This window comes from Schistocerca nitens, chromosome 1, assembly GCF_023898315.1.
Source record: "Schistocerca nitens isolate TAMUIC-IGC-003100 chromosome 1, iqSchNite1.1, whole genome shotgun sequence".
Taxonomy (NCBI): Eukaryota; Metazoa; Arthropoda; class Insecta; order Orthoptera; family Acrididae; genus Schistocerca; species Schistocerca nitens.
In genome coordinates this window covers 220,190,307-220,218,256 of record NC_064614.1, presented here as the reverse complement: position 1 = coordinate 220,218,256, position 27,950 = coordinate 220,190,307, and the positions used below count along the sequence as shown (strand labels likewise).

The 27,950-nt window shown below is 42.1% G+C and overlaps 1 protein-coding gene across 1 annotated transcript in view; it reads left to right on the top strand.

The window, feature by feature from the left end:
* Nucleotides 1-10,271: 10,271 nt before the first annotated feature.
* LOC126237501 (proline-rich protein 2-like) overlaps nucleotides 10,272-27,950 on the top strand; it is a 54,249-nt gene continuing 36,570 nt past the window's right edge. Inside the window, exon 1 of the mRNA XM_049947699.1 lies at nucleotides 10,272-10,455. Within this exon, the coding sequence (XP_049803656.1) occupies nucleotides 10,272-10,455 (184 nt within the window). The remainder of the gene's footprint in view (nucleotides 10,456-27,950) is intronic.

Genomic DNA, 27,950 nt, shown 5'->3' with positions numbered 1-27,950 from the left:
TTTGGTGCGTTATATATTATAACCACATTTTAACTTATGCTCTGTAAATAAATGCTGTTGCAAAGCACCAGTACCTAGAGGATCTCTCGAAAAGATACAGTTTATTAAATTAAATGTCAAAAAATGAGTTACCGGTTAAAGGATTTAGGAGATTTACGACACAGGACGAAGTTACGATTTGTACCTCATTCTAACGCTACAGTCGCTAACGTCCACAATGAGAGGTGACGAGGCGGCATCTTGAGTGCGATGGTTGAGGTTCGCGTCCTGCCGTCAACAAGAGCTTTATTATTTACCATCACGTTTCTGAGAGCTTCAGGGACTTGTCATTGCCAATAATTTACAAATTAAGGGTGAAACACGGAAATGCGAGTGCATATTCAAAACACGTAGATTACCCGGTAAAAACAAACTACAGCTTATGGTCAAAACAAAAAAACATAAAGACTTGAGGACATGACAAAAAATTAAAAGGGGACTTAGCTCACTCTCAGCAGCCTATGTAGCATAAAAGAAAATTTACAAGATAGTTATTTTAGGAGTCTTCTTTCTGAAGTAAAGATGTCTTCGAATAAAGCACATATGCAGACGAAATATAGTCTGGTACTGGACTGATGACCTAGCACTTATGTCCCATAAAATTTCACACACATCTGAACTGGTACTGGCATATTCCTGCTGGTGTTTTTCGTGTTGTCCCAGTTACTTTCAAGAGCAAAGGAAGAAGTTTACTTTCATGGCAGTGATTTTTCGTACAAATTACAACACACTTCCTACAACTTGCACATTTATTTAGTATTGGGGGATCTTCTTAAGTATTGTAGATGGAATGTTGAACGAAGATGGACACTGTCAGGATGTGCCGTATTAAAACTCGTCCGATTTTCCCCAAGTAATTTATTATTTCCAGCTACAGTGCCCCCATTCCTCTCGGTTTGCGTCACTGGGTACTGCAATGCTGAGGACACCGCACTGCTCTCTGCGAAATGGCTTGGCGCGGAATGGCTGCCTCAGTGACACGTGCAACACCCAGCTGTGTGTCAGCCTTGTACGGCCGTGGAGTTGTGTCGATGTCAGGATGCGCCGGCAGTCGACTCAGCAGCTACCATAACTGCCGTCTTAGACACCACTCGCAGGAAGCCGCAGGGCGCCCGCAGCGTGCTTCCTCGCCGTCGTGGCTAGGATCGCAGGTGACGACAAGCGCTCGCAATCCGGCGTCCAAATCTGTGGCTCTCACCTCGGGATGCCAGGATGCCTCTGGCATGTGTTGGGAGCCAACAAGACTGCCAACAGTAGCGAGCCGTGGTGTGGCCTGCTGCTGGCTGGTTGCGGACCTCTCGTTGGCCTCAGAGGGTCGAACTAACGACCTGCCGTGGACTGGAACGCTGGCGCTGATGCTGGGTGTAGCCAGTGGTTTGGCAAACCCCGCTGTCCAGGAGAGCTGTCACACTTGAATGCCTTGTTAGTGAACCAGCGCCTGTTTATACGTGGCTGTGCGCCTCTGTTTTGCTAACGTGCCACTCCGAGTCAATACTCATACTGGATTGGGCCAGTGGGCCCCTTCTGCCTGCAACTTGCGCCATGCAAACTGCTGCATTTTCTATTTTCAGCGGGTGTACAGCCCTGTGGCCCCCATTCTACTTCACAATCTCTATTAGCATAACTTACTGTCAACAGGTCTGCGCCTGGCTGTAACTTTTGCACTCCGAAATATTGCACTGAAGCTAACCTTTCCCCATCTTAAACAGTGGTGCCACTATAGTATTCTTCGCACTACATACCGCTATGTAGTGCTATGTAGTTGGTAGGTTCTCACTTTCAAAGAAACAAAAGTCTGCAATACTTGTCAAATTTCCAATAAATAAACCAGCCGAACATGCAAAAAGCTTCTGCTTTAATTTGTCTGCTAGAATGGCTGTCGCTGTCACGACGGTAACTTGATATCAGAGACAACTAGTGATGCCTTCGTGAAAGTCTATGTATATCTTTGAAAGTAGCGCAGTCAAAGTACCTCTCTTGGCGCATAAACAAATAAAGGCATGTGTGGCGAGTAGCGATCGAGAGATTGCACTGAAAGCGCTCAGGCTTGCTTTGCTTACACTAACAGCCTGTACCTCACGATAGCCGGGTCGAGCCTCAGCCCTTGTTTTCGCTGTCCACAGTGAAACTGGCTGCTATTTTTGCTCTTGCGGCGTTTTCTCGCTAAGGCAGAATTATTGACGTGCCTGTTCTCAGAAAACCTCACCAGCGCTTCTTCCGTGGGAATGAGGCTGGGATCCTCCCTAAAATTTGCAGAACTCCCCATTTTGGAGAACGCGCCGTTGGAATCTTCTACCCTGCCGACTAATGACGCTACAATTTTCATAGGCTGATGAATGTTAAACCATATGGTGAGAAACAGGGAAACACAGAGGTCTTTTTGCTGTTTGGAGGCAAAGTGATTTATTTATTTATTTTTCTACTGGAAGGTCTTACAGAGTTAGTTGGAGGTTGGTAGGAGATAAAGGAAATGGCTGGACTCCTGCCAACTCATTCCGGAGCTATATTTTAATTTTTTTCGCGACTCTGAGCTTATTCAACCACGTCGCTATCGACAACACATTCTCGGCTTCACGCACTAAACACGCTACAACTAGCGGCATTCTCCATTAGCAGCTCTCAGCCATCAACAGTCGGCGCCACCACCACGGCTACGATCACCGTGGCCCCGGTTAAGACTAAACTGCGGAGTACTTTCGCAATGGCAGCTTACGCAGAACAGAGGCTTAACCTCGATTTACAGCTCAGTTCGAGTTTCTGAGACACAACTCTAGTTACGTGAAGTCATGCATGTCTGTCCTTCTAGGCAACTTTTCTTTTCTGGGGTATTTTCAGTCGCCAACCACGTGTGGATCAATTGACTGATGCTGTTATCAGCTGTAGGTTTCGCGATTTTTCTAATGATTTTGTAACACTTTGATTTCAAATTCCATTCCAGTTGTTGTAATGTTGTTACTTTAATTTGCTATGAAATCGGTGCTAATAGCCAATAAAAGCGGGTTAAAAGCTGTGAGCTGTATGGGGAAGTTAACCATGCATTACTCAGCAACTGTTTCACCAGGTATCCAGTCTAGCTTACCAAATTACCAACCAGACTAACATTAATTATAATCTTTTAATAGTCATACGACAACCGGTGATATGTATACAAAAAAGAGAATTTAAATAAAAAGAAATAAATCAGTTTATATTTGGAAATTTATTTTAACATTGATCATTGAAATTTCAGCATATTAAACTCGATTCATAACTAAGCTGGTGCCTTATTTAGGATTGTGAAAATGTGAGATTGTAATCTTACGGAACACATCAAATATGGAGCCAAGATTGGGAGACTGCATACAACACTGCATTCATAAAATAACACACGAAGAACGTTGAAACATATGCAAGAGGAAATTAACCACAACCAACCGATTCAATTTTCACCCAAAGAAGTTACGTTCGTAGCACAATCCAGTCCGTCATGTAATTACCACACACTGCTATACTAAATTCATACTAACTCTCCGTGAAATCTTCCCGAAAAGAATAGCTGAGGGCTACTTTGATTTCACCACATGCTTCACGTGGTCAACTTGGTTTACACAAAGAGTGTAACTCCACAATAATTTTGATGATTAAAATAAATTAGATCGAAAAGCAATTTACAAAAGAAAAACCTCGAACTGGTTACTATCGTCTTACTATTAACCTGATGGGTAAAACAATTGTATAAGCACGTGGTACTGGTCTCACATAGTACACCCCACGTGGGTTGAACATAAAGAAAAGTTGCTATATTGAAAAATATGTCAAGACGAGACGTTATAATCTCACGCACATTCGCATTGAAGATTGATGATGCTAGTTAGAGTTACTGATCAACACGTGGTTCCACTTTACTCATAAAGTAGTGACAAAGCAACTACCGGAATATATTCTGAACTTTACACTCGAATTGCAATTTAAGATAACATTAGATATTTTAGAGTTAAACCTGAAATAAAGGTGACTAAATTTTCAGTTAGGCTGAACTTAAGAAATCCATTGTCCTACGGACTTAGCAGACACGCGCTTAGCCGGAGATCTTACCACTTCAGACGCTCGCCGCGGACCGACTGCCATGGTCCCTTCCTGAGGGGTGGCTTCTGTATACAAAACGGAAGTGACCAGAGAGGCAGCTTCCTATACCAACATGACAAGGGACGGACAGGACCATACTAAGGATAGAAACCTCTTTGCTTTTAGAAAGCGTAGCTACCTGTTCCGACGTTGGTCCTACTGTTCTCTGGCAGACAGGCTTGTCTGCTACCATCCAGCATGCAACTAGAAATGCATTTGCTCATTCATCCTCTCACACAGAAGGGAAGGGGGATGACAGTATCTTATCATACACAGTATATAAAAGAAAGCAGATGTAGGTTCCGTATGAGACTGTGTGACATGAAATACATATAAACTGTGTTTTAAAGCGTAGTAGAGTGACAGATCGTTCTTGTTTATGTGTAAAAGTAACACGTTTCACTGCTCAGTCTCCTCCCAGATAGTCAGAAACACCACAGTAAATTTAGAAGAGGAATTTATGCCGTAAATGACAACAGACTTACGAAATTAACATGAAAGGAATCCAACAGAGACCTTTCATTGTATACTCTGCTGATGTCACGCTAATTTGATTTCTTTTCTACCACGATTTAAATTATTATATGCGTGTGGATAAATTCTTTTATGGCCATCATTTCAGTAAATTTTTCCAGTATAATGCTGGTGGCGAGCCTCGGTAACTGATTAATCAAAAATACATCTTGTTAAAGAAAGCCATATTTCAACAGATCTTGTGTTTACAGTCAATTCATGAAGTTTCCTGATTTATCTAGTTCCTTCCTGAATTAAATGATGAAATGTTACCTGATCCAACTCTCTCATTTACATGTGGGCGCTGCAGTCATGGACTGTGCGGTTGGTCCCGGCGGAGGTTCGAGTCCTCCCTCGAGCATGGGTGTGTGTGTTTGTCCTTAGGATAATTTAGGTAAGTAGTTTGTAAGCTTAGGGACTGATGACCTTAACAGTTAAGTCCCATAAGATTTCACACACATTTGAACATTTTTTTTGAGCATGTGGGAGATGTCTGCTCTTTCGGACATGTCCGAAAGAGCAGACACTACATTTATAATTAAGGCGAGGACGGCCAATGACCTCTTCAGTGGGGATGCACACCACGCCCGAAATCTTACGGGAATTGGCGGAATGCCGCGAGTAATGATGAAAGTTGGGAAGGGGCACTGCATCAGTTGTGCGTGGATAAGTAGGGAAGTTGCGTCTGCCAGGAGACGTATTGGGGCAGTCCGTGCAGTTGCGATGATCACTGTGTACGCATGGCGCAGGATTAAGCGCATGTACTTCGTATACATGCGCCTGGATTCGAATCCTGGTCCAGCACAAATTTTCAGCTTTCCCCATTGATTTAAATCAATGCCGAGTGGCAGCTAATATCATTAATTCCTCTGTGTCTCCTCTCATTTAATAGTTATTATATTACCTCCCATATTGATTACACTAATATTCTAACCATAAGCTAGTGGACGAGACACCCTGATAGTTTCAGGGACTTAATTTCAGCATTTCCTACGCGCGAAAGTCGGTAAATCCGTGTAGTCCACGTGCTTTCTATAAACATATTGTCTGTTTGTGATAAAACTGAATATATTGATTTCAAAAAATTTCTCCTCGTGTTACTTGTCTTTAGATATCGTGTTCAACTGCTGAGCAAAACTGACTGATCGCTAGGTCTGTGTTGGGCAGATCAATAGTGCCTTGAAATAAAAATTTAAACTTCACGAAATGCAAAATTTTAAATTAAGAATTTGAATCTCATTAAATGCCATAATAAAGTAATTTTATGTACAACGAAAACTATATAACTAAAACTCAGTACCGAAGTACATTATGAACGTTGACTGATGTGAAGTGCAATCTTTGACTTGGAATATCCACAAAAATAAATTACTACTCTACACGGGAGAAAATAACTATTTGAAATTACCAACACTGTTCACTAAAAATCAATTTGCTTGCTATCATGACACCCTACAATCCCGACTACACACTGTTTGCTCAAGAATGCAAGGTGGGACCTGCCCTGACCTAAAAGTGACTTACATCTTGCTCAGCATGCTGTTTTGTGTCTGATGTACTGACGTACTCGAAAGCAAATACAAATCAGCAGATGCAGCAGCTAAAGACAAATAATCTACCTAACTCTGATTATTGAGAAAAAGACAGCACAACCAAGAAGATTTCAACAATTACAAATTCTCTCATTACAAACAAACTACAAACACACCTTGAAAATCCCTCTAAAATCTTCTCGATCAATATAAAGAACGAGAAAGTATTATAAATGAGTTTCAATCTCCATAATACGAGAATCGTTCAATAAGTAATGCCCCAATTTTTTTTAATCAGAACATATTTATTGTTGAGAGAATTTGGCGACAATATACATCAACATGTCTTATCATCCATGTGCTATTTTTCTCCGTAGTCTCCATCACGTTCTATGGCAGTACGCCATGTATTCCATGCTGGTAAAACCTCTTGTCCTGTAGGCGTAGGCATGTTTTCACTTCATGACTGACACTCTCGTCATCTTCAAAGTGTGTTCCCCACAGAGAATCTTTAAGAGCCCCAAAGAGATGGAAGTCGGTGGGTGCCAGGTCTGGACTGTAGGGTGGATGAAGCAATGACGCCCAACCCGAGCGTGGCTGATCATGGAGATCTGTTTCTGCATTTCCTGAGGCGGTAACTTTCTTTACCCATCGCCCAACTGTAGTCTTATCCACTGCAGCATCGCCATACAGTGCACACAGACGTTTTTGGATCTTCACCACGGTTTCTTTTTCTGCATACAAGAATTCAATAACAGCACGCTGCTTGTAAAGTGAGTCGTATGAAGATCCCCATTTTGACGCTGTACTATGACTCTGCCATCTGCCAGAACGGTTCGAAACTTCACCGGCGCACAGAACAAACATCAGATGTGAAGTGCCAACAAGGACATTTGTCCATGTATGTTAATGGCTTTAAAAAAATGTGGGGCACTACTTATCCAACGACCCTCGTAAATTATTCCAGATACACTACTGGCCATTAAAAATGCTACACCACGAAGATGACGTGCTACAGAAGTGAAATTTAACCAACAGGAAGAAGATGTTGTGATATGCAAATGATTAGCTTTTCAGAGCATTCACACAATGTTGGCGCCGGTAGCGACACCTACAACGTGCTGACATGAGCAAAGTTTCCAACCGATTTCTCATACACAAACAGCAGTTGACCGACGTTGCCTCGTGAAACGTTGTTGTGATGTCTCGTGTAAGGAGGAGAAATGCGTACCATCACGTTTCCGACTTTGATAAAGGTCGGATTGTAGCCTATCGCGATTGCGGTTTATCGTATCGCGACATTGCTGCTCGCGTTGTCGAGATCCAATGACTGTTAGCAGAATATGGAATCGGTGGGTTCAGGAGGGTAATACGGAACGCCGTGCTGGATCCCAACTGCCTCGTATCACTAGCAGTCGAGATCACAGGCATCTTATCCGCATGGCTGTAACGGACCGTACAGCCACGTCTCGATCCCTGAGTCAACAGATGGGGACGTTTGCAAGACAACAACCATCTGCACGAACAGTTCAACGACGTTTGCAGCAGCATGGACTATCAGCTCGGAGACCATGGCTGCGGTTACCCTTGATGCTGCATCACAGACAGGTGCGCCTGCGATGGTGTACTCAACGACGAACCTGGGTGCACGAATGTCAAAACGTCATTTTTTCGGATGAATCCAGGTTCTGTTTACAGCATCGTGATGGTCGCATCCGTGTTTGGCGACATCGCGCTGAACGCACATTGGAAGCGTGTTTTCGTCATCGCCATACTGGCGTATCACCAATTGAAAACGTCTGGTCAATGGTGGCCGAGCAACTGGCTCGTCACAATACGCCAGTCACTACTCTTGATGAAATGTGGTACCGTGCTGAAGCTGCATGGGCAGCTGAACCTGTACACGCCATCCAAGCTCCGTTTGACTCAATGCCCAGGCGTATCAAAGCATTTATTACGGCAGAGGTGGTTGTTCTGGGTACTAATTTCTCAGGATCTATGCACCCAAATTGCGTGAAAATGTAATCACATGTCAGTTCTAATATACACTGCTGGCCACCGTAAGTGCAACACCAAGAAAGACAAGAGGTAGCACAACAAAATTTATTTTGTAGATAACATGTTGACCAAGTATCAAATGATTACGTTTACAGACGTCTGTGACATGTGGTTCCTGCCAGAATCAGTAGCCAGAGTAGCCGCCATTGTTGGAGATCACCGCTGCCACACGTCTCGGCATTGAGTCAAAGAGACGTTGGATGTTTTCCTGGGGTACAGCAGCCCAAGCAGCTTCCACACGTTGCCAAAGATCATCTGGTGTGGCAGCTGGGGATGTAATCTGGGTCACTCGTTGAGCAACCATGGACCACATGTTTTCTATCGGCGAAAGATCCGGAGAGCGAGCCGGCCAGGGAAGCAATTCAATCTGGTTATTGATGAAGAACCTTTGGACAATGCGTGCCACGTGTGGCGGCGCATTATCCTGTTGAAATATGGCTGTGGCCGAGCCCTGAAGGTAAGGAAGGACAACTGGCTCCAGCACCTCGGATATGTAGCGCCGGCTATTTAAAGTACCGGCAATGCGTACTAGAGGCGTGCGAGAGTAATATCCAATACCGCCCCATACCATAATACCCGGTGCAAGACGAGTGTGGCGGTGCATAATGCAGCTGTCCAGCATCCTCTCTCCACGGTGTCTCCACACTCGAATCCGACCATCGTGGTGCTGCAGACAGAAGCGTGCCTCGTCAGTAAAGACAACGTCATTCCATTCTGCCGTCCACATCCGTCTGTCATCACACCATTGGCGACGGAGACGTCTGTGGTTCTGCGTCAATGGTAGTCGAAGCAATGGACGTCTTGCGGACAGGCCACTCTGCTGTAAACGGCGTCGAATGGTAGCGCAGACACTGGATGATGCGTTACAGACGCAATGTGCTGTGCTATGGTTCGGGATGTCACTGAACGATCCGTCACTGCCATGCGCACAATTTGCCTATCAGCACGTGCAGTGGTGCACCGAGGTGAATGCGATCGACCACGTCGGTCCGTCGTACCCTCCTGCATCCAACGGTCACATATCCGCATTACAGTTGTTTGGTTTCGTCCAACACGACTAGCGATTTCTCTGTATGATAATCCACAATCTCGGTAAGCCACTATCCTTCCTCTGTCGAACTCGGATACTTGATCAAAAGATGTTCGCTGTTGTCTACGAGGCATAACTGATCGTCTTGTGAAACAACCACAAGGTAAACACACGTGCCGAATGTACACTCGTCGAAATCGCCAAGCTTTAAATGGCGCTATGAGGTGGCGCCACAGGCGCGCGTGATGTGCGTCTGCGCTGAAATTCTAATCAGTTGCATATCTCATCGCTGCAAACTCATGGTGTAAATTTCACTTGATTCGGATGCTTCCTTCAGGGTGTTGCATTTACGGTGGTCAGCAGTGTATTTGTCCAATGAATACCCGTTTATCATCTGTATTTCTGCTTGGTGTAGCAATTTTAATGTCCAGTAGTGTAGTTTCTCCCAGATTCACAAGTAACAGTTCACTTTCTCTGAAAAAACTCAACTGCTCGCTCAAATAAAAATGCCCAAGCGCTGCACTGCGGACTGACTAGAAAGTCTGCTACAGATAAAACTGAACGCGGAAATAAGGATCTTAGTCACTAGTGATGCAGAGCGCTCATTCATCTGCGTCTCAGTGCAGTAAAGGTGAATTATTTACAATAGCAAAAAAACATGAGAACCATTCACTATCAGGATCAGGTACGATAAATAAGCAAGATTTCATCATTTGAATACCCGTAACGAATTCGCTAAGGCGGTGTCTGTTCTCACAGAAAACTGACTCCTGGAAGACTGTTTGTAGTAGTTTGGACGATGGGCGCGGGTTGCTATTAATATGTTACGTAATAATCACTTCGTTTGGAAGTAGTACGTTAAATTCGACTGTGTGAGCATATATTCGAAACGTGCGACTACTTCTGTACGTCAGTAAATTGCGCCACAGAGCTGTGACTCAACGTCTTGCACAGGCACTTGGCGAAGATACAGTTGCAGAACTGCGCCGCAAGCAATGAAGAGGCGCCGTGAGGTGGAGACGAATCGGCGGCGGCTGACGCTGCTCGGTCTATTCGCGGCAGCTCATCTTTCGCCGGAGCCGTCCAATAACAAGGGATCCGGCGCGGCCGGGCCGCTGAATAATTCCGGCAGTCGGGCGCGCAAAGCCGCCCTAAGCCGGCCTCCTTGCCGGAGTCGCCGTAAGGCGCGATGATTGCCGCGACTTAGCCGCGGGCATTTGTCCGCGTCGCCTCCACGCCGCCGTCGCCGCCGCGTGTGGTCACCGCGAGGAAGGGCCGCTGCCGCGCCGAGTCAGCGGCGGCCGCGAACACAGTCGTTTCGACACACTGGGTCACGTCTCTTTTCCTGCTCACTCAGCTTGACGGGACAGCTAGAGAGATCGAAAGCGGAGCGGTAAGGCTACGATACGAACGGTGAGCGGTTAGTGGCGGGTGGTAGAGTGGCGCCACTCGCTGTTATGTTTACATTGAGTTCAGTGGAAATATGGGACAGCCTCGAGTTGTGAAACTACCGTAGGCTACAGTAGAATAACGTAACTAAGCGTAGACTGCTTAGTTTTACTGTAGTTCAGTTCTTTTATCTTGGCGGCTCGCGCATGCCCGCCCAGACGCGGGAGATTGCTGCGTTGCCAGCTGCAAACGACGCACGCGCCAAGAGAAGCAGCGCCATAATATAGTATAGTTCGCAGACTTACGTTTAGGGGGAAGCGCGCAGTTTATGAAGTAAAGCCACCACGGCCGCATTAACCCTTTCGCTGCTATAGAGACGTGCTCCCCGCATTCCGCGCTGTGCGCGATTTTGTCATCACTGCACTGCTCGCCTGTGCAGACACATGGTGTTTTGACTGCTTTGACACACTTTATATACGATTTCACAAAAACTATTTGGCCCAAAAAATTTGATTTTTATACATCTTCTTGACTGATACCTTCCCCCCATAAATGACTTAATTTTGTTTCGATGTTCAACGCAGTTATTGTGCATCATTAGATGTAGTAAACCATTGAACGAAATTTTGGTGAGTTTGCAGAGGTAAAAAGTCCATAGCGTATACTTTCCATATGGTCGATTTTAGATGCCGCTAGAAATTTCAAAAAATTACATTCAAACGAATAAAATTCATGAAATAAGACACTTCGATGTTGTTTTTAAATAAAGAAAATATTAAGCATCGAACAAGGTTTGAACTTGGAATCTTTCGCGTAGCAATCAAACGTATTAACCATTATGCTAACACAGCTCGTCAACCAATGTTTTCCCGGAGGACTTTATAGTGTTCCGCAAAATACCGACAAACCCTGTTGGTATGACTATGAATTATTCACGTTTTGTCGAAGTACAATAGGAAATAATAAATTACCGCTGTTCTTTATTGCGAAAAAACGGTTAGTGAGAATGATACAAATACCTTTCCTTGCTATCGCCTGAATTAGTAGGCTTATTGCTTGTTTGGTTTAATTAATTAATAGAATATGAAGCAATTGGTATAAAGAATGCTTTTTCCAAACTTTCTATAAAAGAAAGTCTGCTATCAAGACATTGCTTTTGTTCAATTATTTTATTTATGACTGAACGTTTCTAAAACTGAGAACACTCGTCCGTGCTCTGCACTGCAGCCGAGCTCTGGCAACGTCGTTCTCTGTTCATTGTCTGACTGTGTTTTGTGACGTCAGATGCGCACAACGAACCTAAACTCGGCCGCCGTCGTAAATGACGCGCACTTTAGTAGCCCTGGCCGGTTAAGACCGTAACTGCGTTACCTGTACGTTAGGTGACTTGCATCATTACCTTTTTTCGATCATTTCGTTTATGTATGATCAGTATCTTACTAGGTTCCCCTGGAAACCGGTAGAGGCGAAACGTCTAGAAACTGCGAATGGATGTATAAAGAGCCATGTAAGCTGTGGAACGTTTTTGTTCTAGATAGCTGTCCTCCTGTCTGGTTCAAATGGCTCTGAGCACTGTGGGACTTAACATCTGAGGTCATCAGTCCCCTAGAACTTAGAACCACTTAAACCTAACTAAGCTAAGGACATCACACACATCCAAGCCCGAGGCGGGATTCGAACCTGCGACTGTAGTGGTCGCGCGGCTCCAGACTGTAGCGCCTAGAACCGCTCAGCCACCCCGGCCGGCTGTTGCTTAAAGATAAACAGTATTCATAGCAAAGTAGAAATTGTCAATGTTTAATACAGGTTTTATTCGAAAATTGTTAATTTTTAACGTGAAGCAGAGGGATATTGTAGTAAAAATAAAAAACAATACAGATTTATCACATGTTGCTAAAAAAGGTAATTTCCTAAAAAAAAAGAGTAAAATTTAAGAAAATGCAGAGCAAGAACTTACCAAACACAGCTTCAGTACTTCGTCAAGCTTATATAAAACATGCTACTGTTAATCACGAAAAACTTTCGCACTTATCAATAATAACAGGTAACTCTCGTCTTTGGTCATGCTGGAGAACGTTCTACTCAGGACAAAGTAACAACAATAATTATATAGGTTTTTATGTTTGTGCATCTAAAGTGGAATTGCATCAACCAAAATTACGTGATCAATTAATTTTTATTACTTATAAATTGCAATTTATATTATGCAAGGATATAAAATACACAATGAACTACCACTGAATGATATGCAAACACTGAATTAGGTGCAAACAAATTAACAAACAAACAAACAAAAACAGAGAGAACTCATCAACTCTAGCTGGCTCTCTTACATATTCATTTGAGGTTCTTTCCCTACCAAGTCTACCTGTGCCACCGGTTATCCTACCATTCACTACGTCATTTATGTAGTGTCCCAAAAGTACCAAACCGTAGCTTAGGTAGGACGGAACTCTAAGACGGCCGGCTAGGATAAGCATGAGTTGTAGGGCGAAGCATGTAGCCGCTTGATCACCACCAGTCACCGCTCACCCTAGATGTTAATTTTCGCTTACCATTCAGTGTCTTTTCCAGTTGTTTAGAAGCTCTCGTGCAGTAAAGATGACCGAGAGAAGAAAAATGACAAACATCAAGTGTGAGATTTTGATCTAGGAAGTTCAATCCAGACCATGTCCGTGGAACGACAGACATACTAACTTCAAAAACAGTATTGTCACAAAGAAACTGTGGGAAGAAATAGGATGTGCACTAGACTTATCAGGCAAGATTAAATTATTATATTAACCAATTTCATACAAATATTTTTATTCTTCAATGACTAATTTTTTCTTATTACATACCACAGTTGGGCAAGATCTAGTTCAACTAACAACCGGTAAAAATATTATTGTAACTTTAAAACAGGTCACCAATGATTACCAATGAATAATGCCTGTTAATTAAAATAGATCATAAATTTATTACTTATTTCTGCTACGTCGGTGGTTGGTGTTCGATATGGATCTGGAAATGCTCAACTGAGTCGCAGTCTCTTGATGGAGAAATGATATGTGGCCTGCAACGTTAATACCATCCCATGTGCAATACGTAAGCAGTTTGTACAAACTTGTTTATTTTTGACATTTTTGGTACTTGTAAACATCTCCCTAAAAATCAGTTTTCCCCGTAACATTCCAACATCACGTTAAATGGTTTTTCTAGCTTTTGATAGAGCGGTACTGAAGTTTTCTTGATATACCACTATACGTTTTGTTGGAACTGGGCATATAAGGTACGGTTTCAATGTGAAGGCTTCATTCCCAATGATAACGTGTGGTGCTGAAATACTGATGTATGGTACGATCTTTTAGAGAGGTACATTAAATTTGTTGTTTTCCAGCCGTCTAAATAATTCGCTGTGGTAAAAACTCCTCCACGACTTCGTTTTCTTCTAGCGCCTACATAAATAACCAAAAACTTTTTATCAGTAGCAGCAATACCCGTTAGAACCACAGGAAAGTATTTCAGATAGCTGAAATAGCTCGATCCAGCATGTGTGGAGATTTAAGTTCACAATGGCGTCCATCTATTGCTCCAAGGCAGTTTGCAGATTTCCATAACAGAAAACATTTTCCTGCTACGTTGTTGAGGTGTTCTTCGGTGGGTAGCGGCATTACTCCAGGTCCAAACTCTTGCCACGATAGCTGAGCACATGTCTTAAACAACTTCCAAGTCTAAATTCAAATGCTAGATGTCTAAAAGTGGCCCCTGTCGTCAAAATCCTGAAGTACAAGAGAAAGTAACATTTTAGTATGAAATAATTTAATTAATATAGTTAAAATTAATTTACGTTCGTATATTTAAAGAAATAATTAATATCTTTAATCATAATGGAAATACATAATTAAATAAGTTTGACGCTTAATAGCGATTAAGATCCAGTCCTGTTTATTTATGTCTTTTCCTTATAAAGAATTAAAAATAGCAGAAATATTTTAATTTGGTTGTACAATAATAATAATAATTTGTTTTAATGAAATAAATTTTCTTTGTTCCAGGGGACGAATGCAGAAATACACAAATCAAATAAAGTTTTGCCTCACCTCGGTCCCGAGAGTTCCGGAACCTGTACAGAAAACTGTAATGTAGATCAAAATAAACATCATTTTCGCCCTTCTGATTGCTCATGAAAACGACACATTGCTTGTTGTACCACCGTACATCGAGACCGTCAGAGGTGGTGGGCCAGACTTCTGTACACACCCGTACCTCTAATATCCAGTAGCACGTCCTCTAGCATTGATGCATGCCTGTATTCGTCGTGGCATACTATCCACAAGTTCATCAAGGCACTGTTGGTCCAGATTGTCCCCCTCCTCAACGGCGATACGGCGTATATCCTTGAGAGTGGTTGTTGGGTCATATCTTCCATAAACAGCCCTTTTCAATCTATCCCAGGCACGTTCGATAGGGTTCATGTCTGGAGAACATGCTGGGCACGAGAGATGTCGTTATCCTGAAGGAAGCCATTCACAAGATGTGCACGATGGGGGCGCGAATTTTCGTCCGTGCATGGACCTCGCCACAGATATCGGGAGTGAAGTTGCGCATCATGCAGCCTATTGCGCAGAGTTTGAGTCGTAACACGACGTCCTGTGGCTACACCAAAAGCACTATTCAGCGTGGTGACGTTGCTGTCAGGATTCCTCTCAGCCATAATCCGTAGGTAGCGGTCACCCACTGCAGTAGTAGCCCTTGGGCGGCCTGAGCGAGGCATGTCATCGATAGCTCCTGTCTGTCTGTATCTCCTCCATGTCCGAACAACATCGCTTTGGTTCACTCCGAGACTTCTGGACGCTTCCCTTGCTGAGAGACCTTCCTGGCACAAAGTAACAATGCGGACGCGATCGAACCGTGGTATTGGCCATCTAGGCATGGTTGAACTACAGACAACACGAGCCGTTTACCTTCTTCCTCATGGAATGACTGGAACTGGTCGGCTGTCGGACCCCCTCCGTCTAATAGGCGCTGGTCTTCCGACCCCGAAGGCAGGAAATCTTACGTCTCCACGACAGGAAAAAGAAGAGGAAGACACCAATGTCATAAATAGCAAAATCGCAGAGACAAATTTCGCAGAACCTAACTAGCAGCGGCTTCCCCCGTCGGAGGTTCGAGTCCTCCCTCGGGCAGGGGTGTGTGTGTCGTCCTTAGCGTAAGTTAGTTGAAGTTAGATTAAAATAGTGTGTAAGCTTAGGGAAGATGACCTCAGCAGTTTGGTCCCATAAGACCTTACCACGAATTTCCAATTTTTGTTTTCCTTACTAGCAACAGGGCACACTGCCTTCCCATTCTGAATATGACTATATTCCACCGTTCCAACAGAAACAAACGACAAAAAAAAAGATCTAGAAAAGCAAATGATGGGACTGGAGAGGAAAAAATTCTATTTTAAGTATGGGGAAACAAACAGATGATATGGAGATGATCTTCATTTATTTTAAGTTTACTTCCGTATGTGAGTCGTTTTGGTGATCTTCAAAAGCTCCATCTCTGCCCCAAAATTCAAAACTGAGTGTTGGAGGGCGTAAAAGAACATGAAACAAGGAAGGAAGATGCACCAGCGGTAGCCTCCACAGTATGAGCCATCGTCGGTCACCAGTAGTTATACTGAAGCGAAAACAGCTGCTTCAAAAAAGGACCGCCTTATAAACCAAATGAAAATTTCATGTATTTTAATATTCAATACTGAAAGGTCTCTGTTGGATTCCTTTCATGTTTGATTTCTCAAATTTGTTGTCTTTTATGGAATAAATTCCTCTTCTAAATTTACTGTGGCGTTTCTGACTATCTGGGAGGAGACTGAGTAGTGGAACGTGTTACTTTTACACGTAAACAAGAACGATCTGTCACACTACTACACTTTAAAACACAGTTAATATGTAATTCATGTCACACAGTCTCATACGGAACCTACATCCGCTTTCTTTTATATACTGTATACGATAAGATACTGTCATCCCCCTTCCCTTCTGTGTGAGAGGATGAATGATCAAATGTGTTTGTAGTTGCATGCTTGAGGGTAGCAGACAAGGCTGTCTGCTAGAGAACAGTAGGATCAACGTCGGAACAGGTAGCTACGGTTCCTAAAAGCAGAGAGGTTTCTCTTCTTAGTATGGTCCGGTCCGTCCCTTGTCATGTTGGTATAGGAAGCTGCCCCTCTGGCCCCTTCCGTTTGTCTTTGTGAGCGACTCTCAGGAGCACGCTGGATAGTAGGCAGTTGCAGTCCGGCAGTTGGAGAGTAGCAGTCTGGCGGTAGGCAGTTGCAGTCTGGCGGTAGCGAGCGTCTGAAATGGTAAGATCTCCGGCTAAGCGGGTGTCTGCTGAGTCCGTAGGACAATGGATTTGTTAAGTTCAGCCTAACTGAGGATTTAATCACTTTTATTTCGGGTTTAGCTCTAAGATATCTAAGGTTACCTTAAATTGCAGGTAGTGTAATTCTCGTGTGAGGTTCATATTTTCCGGGAGTTGCTTTGTTACTACTTTGTGAGTAAAGTGGAACCACGTGTTGATCAGTAACTCTAAGTAAGATCAATCTTAAATGCAAATGCTTGTGTGATTATAACGTCTCGTCTTGACAATATTTTTAATATAGCAACTTTTCTTTATGTTCAACCCACGTGGTGTGTACTTTGTGAGACCAGTACCACGTGCTTATATAACTGTTTGACCCATCAGGTTAATAGTAAGACGTTAGTAACCAGTTCAAGGTTTTTCTTTTGTCAATTGCTTTTCGATCGAATTTATTTTATTATCAAAATTACTGTGGAGTTATACGCTTTGTGTAAACCAAGTTGACCACGTGAAGCATGTGGTGTAATTCAAAGTAGCCCTCAGCTATTCTTCTTGGGAAGATTTCACAAAGAGTTAATATGAATTTAGTATACCAGTGTGTGGTAATTACATGACGGACAGGATTGTGCTACGAACTTAAATTCTTTGGGTAAAAATTTGAATCTGTTTGTAGTGATTAACTTTCTCTTGCATGTGTTTGAATGTTCTTTGTGTGTTGTTTTATGAATGCAGTGTTGTATCCAGTCTCCCAATCTTGACTCCATATTTTATGTGTTCAGTAAGATTCCAATCTCACATTTTCACAATCGTAAATAAGGCACCAGCTCAGTTATAACTCACGTATAATATGCTGAAATTTCAATGAACAATCTTTAAAATAAATTTGCAAATATAAACTGAATTCTTTCTTTTTATTTAAAATTCTCCTTTATATATATATATATATATATATATATATATATATATATATATATATATATATACATATTACCGGTTGTTGTATGACTGTAAAAGATTATAATCAATGTTTAGTCTGACTGGTAATGTGGTAAACCTAGACTAGATACCCAGTCGTGAAACAGTTGCTTAGTAATGCAAGATTAACTTCTCCCCAGACAGCTCACAGCTTGTAACCCGTTTTCATTATCTATTGGCTAGCAGTAACGCTTCCATCATACTAAATTAAAGCTAAAACGTTACACATGGCGACCCTGTTCTGTGATTCCGCTAGACTCTGGAATCTCTGATACGTTAGATTGCGAGCGTGTTATAATCTTAATTTTTTTTCCCTACAGCGCTCAAACAACTTTTGCGTTGTTTCCGAGCAGACGTTCAAAAGATTCACGGCGTTGTTGAGCGGCGTTGTGTTGTTTTGTTTTCTATATTTGTGTGTTTTATATGTGTGTGTGTTTTTTGTTCTCGCTTGTACATTGCACTGTTTCGATCAAAGATAAAAATTTGTTTTGCGTGTGAAAAAGTGCGTACTAGGTTGGGTATCTTTCGTGTGACTGTCGTAATTTTTGGGGGACACATTTATTGAGATTAGTGTGTTGCGTACTGGGTGTAAATTGCACTAATGCTGACACGTAACCAAGCTAAAAGTAAGCGGTCCGACAACTTAAGCAACATGGACCAAGGGGATAATTTGATTTCCAATATTAACGCGTCGGGCGGTTCCGAAAATGCAATGGAAAATACTTCAGACGAAATGCAAAACAGCACGAACGGGCTCACATCAGAGCCAGAAATTAGTTTGCCCCCAACTAACCAAAATGATTTGGCAGAATTCATGAAAGCCTTTATGCAACAAAGTAAAGAAAACGCACAGAAATTTGAAAAATCGATCCGCGAGCTAGGCGAACAAATGACGCATACATTTGAAAAATCGATCCGCGAGCTAGGCGAACAAATGACGCATACATTCGATAAATCGATCCAAGAGCTAGGCGAACAAATGACGCATAAATCAGAAAAACTAATCCAGCAGACAAATAAAGTCGACAAGTCGATGCAGAGAGTGTCCGATGATATCTCACAAAGAATAAACAATCTGGCAAGTGAAATAAAAAGTGATATTATGAAAGAATTAGGCCGTACATTTGAACAAATCGATGATCGTCTGCAAGCCTTAGAACAGAGTAAGCGGAGTGGTGAGGCCGAATCTAAAGAAAGCGAAGAACGGCTCCTTAGGAATTTCCAAGAGCTGAGAGAAGAATGCCAAAGGAAGCACCAACAGGTACTCTCGAGGGTCCAAGAGGCGGAAACGCATTGTCCCACGGTCGTTAGCAACACAATAGCGGACAACAGTTTAGCGATCCACGCGTTGGAACAGCAGGTTGAACAATTGAAGCAGACTGGGGCGGAGGGCAAGAGACAAATAGATGAGAAGATTGCGGCATTAGCGGACATTGTAGGCACGATGAAGCTGACGGAAAGCGAGAACAATACTACACCGGTAGCTGCCGCAGAGACCGAAGAAGTGCGTTCGCTTCTTAAATTTCAGAAGGGACAATTCGAAGTGAACAGACAGCACAAAGCTGTAACAGGCGAATTACAAGAACGCGTGGCGCATCTGGAAAACCGCATGGCGTGTGATTCCGAACTCGCCAATAGCAATAAAAATAGCCGTACGAACAGTGCAGAGAGGGACTCCGGCCACGAGGGAGATTTTGACGACAGGGAAGAATGTAATTTAAGGGGCAGACATGAGAGAAATAGAAACATTCAAGGGCCTCGACAGGAGGAAATGCGGGGATTTGATTTCAAACATTTCCTTACGGTAAGAAAGTTTGAGATATTCCGAAATTCTCAAAAAGGCATACATCCACGAGCATGGCTCGAGCAATTTGAGTTCTGTCTTCCTCCCGACTGGGCAAGTTCACATAAGATAGAGTATATGTGTGGCTATTTGGAAGGCGAACCGGCGAGTCGCATGAGGTCGGCAGCGCGTCACTGCAACTCCACTCGGGAGTTTCGACAAGCCTTTCTCTCCGCCTATTGGTCGGAAGCGGCACAAGATAGGGTCAAACATGGCATAATTATGCTGCCAAATTTGAACCAGTCTGGTTTCGGCAGCCCTGCACGCCTATTCGACCACATGCTGCAGGCAAATCAATTTTTATACGACCCATACGGGCCTGCGGAACTAATTAGGATATGCATCACCAAATTGCCGATGCACTTGCGGCACGTCATTCTTGCGGGACGATGCAAAGAGGACGTGGAAACCTTTAAAACACTTCTCCAAGAGTTGGAATACAATACAGCAGAATGCCCGCCTAATCAGGCACAAAGTTATTACGGGGCACAGCAGCGCGATCGCAGTCGTGGCCGTCGTACTAATCAACGGCGTGACTGGTCGTCGCGACGCGAACGGAACAATAATCGGGACAGGCCGTATAGAAACTGGGGTAACAGTCGCGAACACAGGTGGAACAACAGAAATGATAGAGGATGGGGACAAGATCGTGAACGCAACAGGTACGGCAACCAGCATCGTTACTACGATGAACACGGTGGGAGTAGGATTGTAGGCGGAGCCCCACATGATGTTGAAATTCGGCCGGCCAACCCTAGACATAATCCAGCAAATGGGAATGAACGAAACCGGCAATGACAAACGATCAGTCCAGAAGGCGCCAAATCGGAACAAATGAGCGACATGGCAAATGTGTAGAAAGGACAGTGAGAAGTAGAGAGGACGGTGAGGAGAAAGAATTGATTAAGTTTAAATTTGTGACGTATGCATTTTGAATAATATGTTGGTAAAAATAATGATAAAGATGTTTCTATGTGATTGATTGAAGTGATATTTTAATTTTTTTCTTTCCTTGTGCAATTAGGATTTAGGTTGGTTCTAATGTGAACATAAAAGGTTTCCTTGTGAACGAGTGAAATGCTTTTTTTTGTGTGAGTAAATTGAAAAGGAGTCGCTCCTGAGAGAAGCACGATCGTTGCTGAATTAGTGCAAGAACTCAGGGGAATATCCGATCTGTGGGTATTATGGGTCTGGCAAACCCAGGTCCCCAGCTGTTAGTAGCCTTGTTTCCGATTTTCTGCTTTCAGTGCTACTATCTATCTATTACTATTCTATATCTGTCAGTATAAATGAGGATCTCTTACTATAGTATGCGTGTTGTATGAATATTTTAAGAAAGGAGAACTCTGAGAAAGGAATGAGTAAGTTTGGAATCTTGAAAACAGGATGCGATAATACGATTGTTTAACCATTGGCTTCCCAATATGCGATGATATGTTAACATTGATGATATATGTCTTTTTTGTTCTTTATAGCTGAGTACGTAAAGTGCTGTCTGTGGATTTCGTAAGTATATTGATTCCCTTCAAGGTGAAAGAAGAATTGTGGTTTGTGTAATTTACGTGGCCCTGAAATATTATTGTGGTAGTCAAATACGAGCAGTTTTTCAGCAAATGGAGAATGGAACGGAAATATGGATCCTTTTTGTAGTCTTGATTGATGTTGAGCAAAAGCCTGAAAAATTATTCTGCGTTAATACTTGTCCCAGAAAAGCGACGTTTATGTGTTTTGCTGATGCTGTGAGCATTACAGCCTACTGTTTTCGCTGGTGCGGGATGCACTGCAGCTTATATGATTTGTACTGAGGAAGTTTCCCTCTTGAAGGTAGAGGATGACTAAATAATTTTGATTATGGGAACGAAGGAAAGCTTGGTTTAAGGTAATAAGGATGAAGCAAAACATTTGTCATTTAAACTGCAGGAGGATTCGGATCTTTTGTGTCTGTTGTAAGTTCAATATGTTAAGATGAAACTGTTTTACAGAATAGAGGTGACCACAATTTTTCCATTCATGAGAAATGAATCCAGAATAACCACCACAGGCGAAATAACTGATTTGGAAGCGAAAGGTAACGTAAAGAAGGAACGAAATCGAAGCAAAATGGGTAAGAGAATGTAGTATAACCTGTATAATTAAAATAATTTAACCTTCTCAGAGCCATCTGTGTGATTAATTCTAGTGATAACGTAATTTTAGATGAAATTTTCTTACTGTGTTATGTGTGAATATATGAGTATGATAAATGTATAATTGCGAGTCTCTTTTCAGGTGTGCGAACTGGTATAAATGTTTTTGCGTGTAAATAACCATTGTTCTTTTTACTGTGTATGTTTAAGGAAAGTTCTCCATTTATCATGTGACAAGACGTATGCCGCGAGCGTCAAGAAGAGGGCGAATTAGAACATTGCTGTAGTGGCGTAAACACTTTGTTGAAGTAGCATTGAAGTGGCTTGTGGGATTAATTAGTAGTGGATAGAAGTAGAATTTTGAGTAATGCATGTTTATGGGTAGTTAGTTTGTAGAATAGACAACAGGTGTGCATGTGTGTGTGTGTAAATAACTTGTGAACCCTATGCTGTCCTGACCTATACTTGCACAAGGGATAATCCTATTCATTTTAGTTATTTAATAAATAGCATTTGATTTATTAGAACGTAAGTGAACCACATTAGTGATGTGGATTTAAATATTATATTGTCAGTTCATTTAATTTTTTATTTTTACATTGTAAAGTCATTTCACTTTTATTTTTTTACATTGTCAAGTCATTTAAATTTTATTTTATATTGTCGATTCATCTAATTATTTAAAAAAAAATTAATTAAGTCTCACTTTGTTCTTAAAAATTGTGAAAGACAATACTAAGTGGTATTATGTATGACATTGTGTAATCACATAAGGATGATTAAAAAAATTTCTGTGAATGCAGTCGAGAACGTGAAAGCGAACCGGCAAAACTCTTAAGAGACAGCGGGAGCAGCCGGACTAGTTGTAAACTGGCAGGTTTCCCAGCGGGATACGCTGTCAGCCAGGCCACTTCGGGAGCGCGGTCAACCACAAAAGAAGGGCCGCGGCAAACACTTTCCCTTGTACCTGCTGCTAATGGGTGGCCGCCCCGGGCGACCCTTTCCTGAAGGGAATGACCTGAGATGGGCGAGTGGTCCACCGCGCGGAAATCCATCTCCTGGCAATGCACCTCACGCACGCGACCGTGACGAGACGGCCGCGGTGAAACAAAACAAGGGGTGTGGAGCCTTTTGACAGGTACTGTCCAAAGAAACTTGCAGACGTCAACGACGCCTATCGACATTTCCTGACGGATGCCTACTGTCAAGCGACAGTAAATCATGGTTCGATGTTCTCTGGTCGCTAAGGGTGACACAAAGAAGAGCCATTGAAGTGTCATCCTTGCCCAGGAATATCAACCTGGCGTGTCAATCGAGGATACCGCACGAATTTGACAACACAAACATGGAACCAAATCGAGATGTACGTGACACAGACCACCAAGAGAAACTTCATGAGAGGGCAGAGACGGCGGGATTGCACGCAACAGATGGACAAAAAATCCCTATTGACAGCTGCGGCGACGAACCCCCTCCCCCTCCCCTTATATTGTGCCTCGGAACAGTGGAACTAGTGAGTGTATCAGTGAACAGTGATTATACGGTTCTTAATTCAATGCATATACGTGTGTTTCTGTCACAGAAACTTTGACTCGTGTGTTTTGCAGGGACTCGATTTATTGGTGTTTATTAAACTCTGACTCTTGTATTTTGCAGGTGTTCTATATTTTTTTTAAACTTTGACTCTTGTATTTTGCAGGTGTTTTATTTATTGGTGTTTTTTTAGATGTTGACTATTGTACTGTTTTATTGATCAATGTTTGTTCCTGTGTGATGTATTAGATTTGTGTTATTTTGTTTCGTAAATTCATTGCAGTGGCATTGCTTCGTTTATCAGTCAGATTGCTATTCATTCTCATTGGGCTGTGATCGATTAGCCTTTGCGTGGGGCATATTTATTGTGAGGAACCCCTTAAGGGTAACAATCACACAATTATTGTAGTTTCAGTATAATGACACAGTGCTCATTGTTTGCTAACTAACTGAAATATTGTAGAGTGATTAAATTAGTGCCACATAGTTAGGTTAATTCTACAGATTATTAGTTTTATAAGATATAGAATTTTTTTGCGATAACCACTTTGTAAAACATGTTTTTTCTCTTATCATTTTTTTTGGTTTTTGCGGATTGTGCATTGTAATGTTCTGCCTTGTAATACTGATGTTATTTCATGTTCCTTTTTAATTGCTGTGGCACCTTTGCTATTTTCATAAATTTTGCCTGTTAATAAACAGTCATAAATTTGCCTGTGATCAGTTGGCTCTTGCAATGAGCAAATACTGGTGAACTCCATAAGGGTAACAACCAGAAATTGTTTTCATATTAATGACACAGGAACCATTGTTTTTACTTGCTGACCGATTTAGGTCTACACGATCTTTTAAATAGGTGTCACAGATTGTGTGTTTTTTTTTCTCTCTTTAAAATTGGTAGATTGTAAAGATGATTGAAATTATTGTGTTTTAGCAAGTAGCTGGTGACCTTTTGCCTTTTCTTTACACTTTTGGTTTAAGTAGGGTGTGAGAAGCCTGCTTGGGAATGTCCTAGCATGGCCAGAAAATTCCCTGCACAGTCTTCTCCCGGAGCGTTGGGGTTATGAAAGGTCTCTGTTGGATTCCTTTCATGTTTGATTTCTCAAATTTGTTGTCTTTTATGGAATAAATTCCTCTTCTAAATTTACTGTGGCGTTTCTGACTATCTGGGAGGAGACTGAGTAGTGGAACGTGTTACTTTTACACGTAAACAAGAACGATCTGTCACACTACTACACTTTAAAACACAGTTAATATGTAATTCATGTCACACAGTCTCATACGGAACCTACATCCGCTTTCTTTTATATACTGTATACGATAAGATACTGTCATCCCCCTTCCCTTCTGTGTGAGAGGATGAATGATCAAATGTGTTTGTAGTTGCATGCTTGAGGGTAGCAGACAAGGCTGTCTGCTAGAGAACAGTAGGATCAACGTCGGAACAGGTAGCTACGGTTCCTAAAAGCAGAGAGGTTTCTCTTCTTAGTATGGTCCGGTCCGTCCCTTGTCATGTTGGTATAGGAAGCTGCCCCTCTGGCCCCTTCCGTTTGTCTTTGTGAGCGACTCTCAGGAGCACGCTGGATAGTAGGCAGTTGCAGTCCGGCAGTTGGAGAGTAGCAGTCTGGCGGTAGGCAGTTGCAGTCTGGCGGTAGCGAGCGTCTGAAATGGTAAGATCTCCGGCTAAGCGGGTGTCTGCTGAGTCCGTAGGACAATGGATTTGTTAAGTTCAGCCTAACTGAGGATTTAATCACTTTTATTTCGGGTTTAGCTCTAAGATATCTAAGGTTATCTTAAATTGCAGGTAGTGTAATTCTCGTGTGAGGTTCATATTTTCCGGGAGTTGCTTTGTTACTACTTTGTGAGTAAAGTGGAACCACGTGTTGATCAGTAACTCTAAGTAAGATCAATCTTAAATGCAAATGCTTGTGTGATTATAACGTCTCGTCTTGACAATATTTTTAATATAGCAACTTTTCTTTATGTTCAACCCACGTGGTGTGTACTTTGTGAGACCAGTACCACGTGCTTATATAACTGTTTGACCCATCAGGTTAATAGTAAGACGTTAGTAACCAGTTCAAGGTTTTTCTTTTGTCAATTGCTTTTCGATCGAATTTATTTTATTATCAAAATTACTGTGGAGTTATACGCTTTGTGTAAACCAAGTTGACCACGTGAAGCATGTGGTGTAATTCAAAGTAGCCCTCAGCTATTCTTCTTGGGAAGATTTCACAAAGAGTTAATATGAATTTAGTATACCAGTGTGTGGTAATTACATGACGGACAGGATTGTGCTACGAACTTAAATTCTTTGGGTAAAAATTTGAATCTGTTTGTAGTGATTAACTTTCTCTTGCATGTGTTTGAATGTTCTTTGTGTGTTGTTTTATGAATGCAGTGTTGTATCCAGTCTCCCAATCTTGACTCCATATTTTATGTGTTCAGTAAGATTCCAATCTCACATTTTCACAATCGTAAATAAGGCACCAGCTCAGTTATAACTCACGTATAATATGCTGAAATTTCAATGAACAATCTTTAAAATAAATTTGCAAATATAAACTGAATTCTTTCTTTTTATTTAAAATTCTCCTTTATATATATATATATATATATATATATATATATATATATATATATATATATATATATATTACCGGTTGTTGTATGACTGTAAAAGATTATAATCAATGTTTAGTCTGACTGGTAATGTGGTAAACCTAGACTAGATACCCAGTCGTGAAACAGTTGCTTAGTAATGCAAGATTAACTTCTCCCCAGACAGCTCACGGCTTGTAACCCGCTTTCATTGGCTATTAGCACTGATTTCCGCATAGCAAATTTCTGTAGCAATATTACAATACAAAGAATTGATTATTTTGTGTTTATTTTCAAAATATACTGCTTATTATAAAATAACGTCAACTCTTTGGTAACTTAAAAACAATAAATATAAAACTGAAATGTACTTATTTTTTAATTTTTATTTTTTTTTTTTAATTTTTAAACAAAGTGTCTGTAATGTAGCAAATGTCTTCTTTTTGTACTTCAGTATTACAACGTGTCAAACGCACAATGACAAATACTTTATGTAAAAGATCAAACACAGTTTGGAGTGCGATGAACGTCATGTACCTGTACCTATTTTTAGAGGAGACTGCATATACGACTTCAAAGGGAAAATCTACTCAATGAAGGGTGGCCGGAGTGGCCGTGCGGTTCTAGGCGCTTCAGTCTGGAGCCGGGTGACCGCTACGGTCGCAGGTTCGAATCCTGCCTCGGGCATGGATGTGTGTGATGTCCTTGGGCCAGTTAGGTTTAAGTAGTTCTAAGTTCTAGGAGACTGATGACCTAAGAAGTTAAGTCGCATAGTTCTCAGAGCCATTTACTCAAAAATGGCTCTGAGCACTATGGGACTTAACATCTATGGTCATCAGTCCCGTAGAACTTAGAACTACTTAAACCTAACTAACCTAAGGACATCACACAACACCCAGCCATCACGAGGCAGAGAAAATCCCTGACCCCGCCGGGAATCGAACCCGGGAACCCGGGCGTGGGAAGCGAGAACGCTACCGCACGACCACGAGATGCGGGCAGCCATTTACTCAATGAATTTCGGCAAGCAGGATGTCCCTTCTAAGAGTCGCCTGGTTCCTTTTCTCTGTGTTTTGGCAAATATTTGTAATTTCGTTTCTGCGATGTAGTAGTTGGTGTCAGCCCAAACGGATTCAGGTCATCACGTCTTTCATGTGACGCCCAATGCCGACGGAGAGCGTAAGTTTCTTTCCTCTTACATATAAAATGAAATTTGAAGCGGAATTTTACGCGCCCATTCAATAGAGCGGTCCTAAATTAGTCTATTGCAATATTCGTTTTATCGGTATGTATTAACAGAGAGAGTACAACACAAAGAATAACCGGTATTCCAACAGCGACCCGCCTGCTGCTCTGGCCCGCGATGACTGCTGCCACTGGTAGGATGTAGCAGCGGTGCTGGAGAAGTGGTTATTCTTCGTGTTTTGCAGTCCGTGTTAATATCTGCCGATAGTACGAAGGTCGCATTAGATTAATTTGCCACCACTCTATCGAATGGGCATGTAAAATTCGGCTTTAAAAATAATTTTGTTTACAAAGGAAACAAACCAATGGTTTCCGTCGACACTGGGTGTCACTGAAGGATGTGCTGAGCAGTGTTTGTTTGGGGTGACTCCAGCTACACACCGTAAAAACGAAATAGCAAATATCTGGTGGAACACCAGAGAAAATGCACCCGGTTTAAACAGCTGACAAAGTTGCGATATGAGGAAGGATGGTGAATAATGAAACTTGATTTATAGTGAGCAGATGAAAGGTAGCTGTCCTATTTGCCATGAAGACATTCAAGCAGTTTTGACCATAAATGTAAAAGAATTTGATAAATGTACTCAACCTCTGTAGTATCGATATAACCATATTCTTTGAAAGTCTCTTCT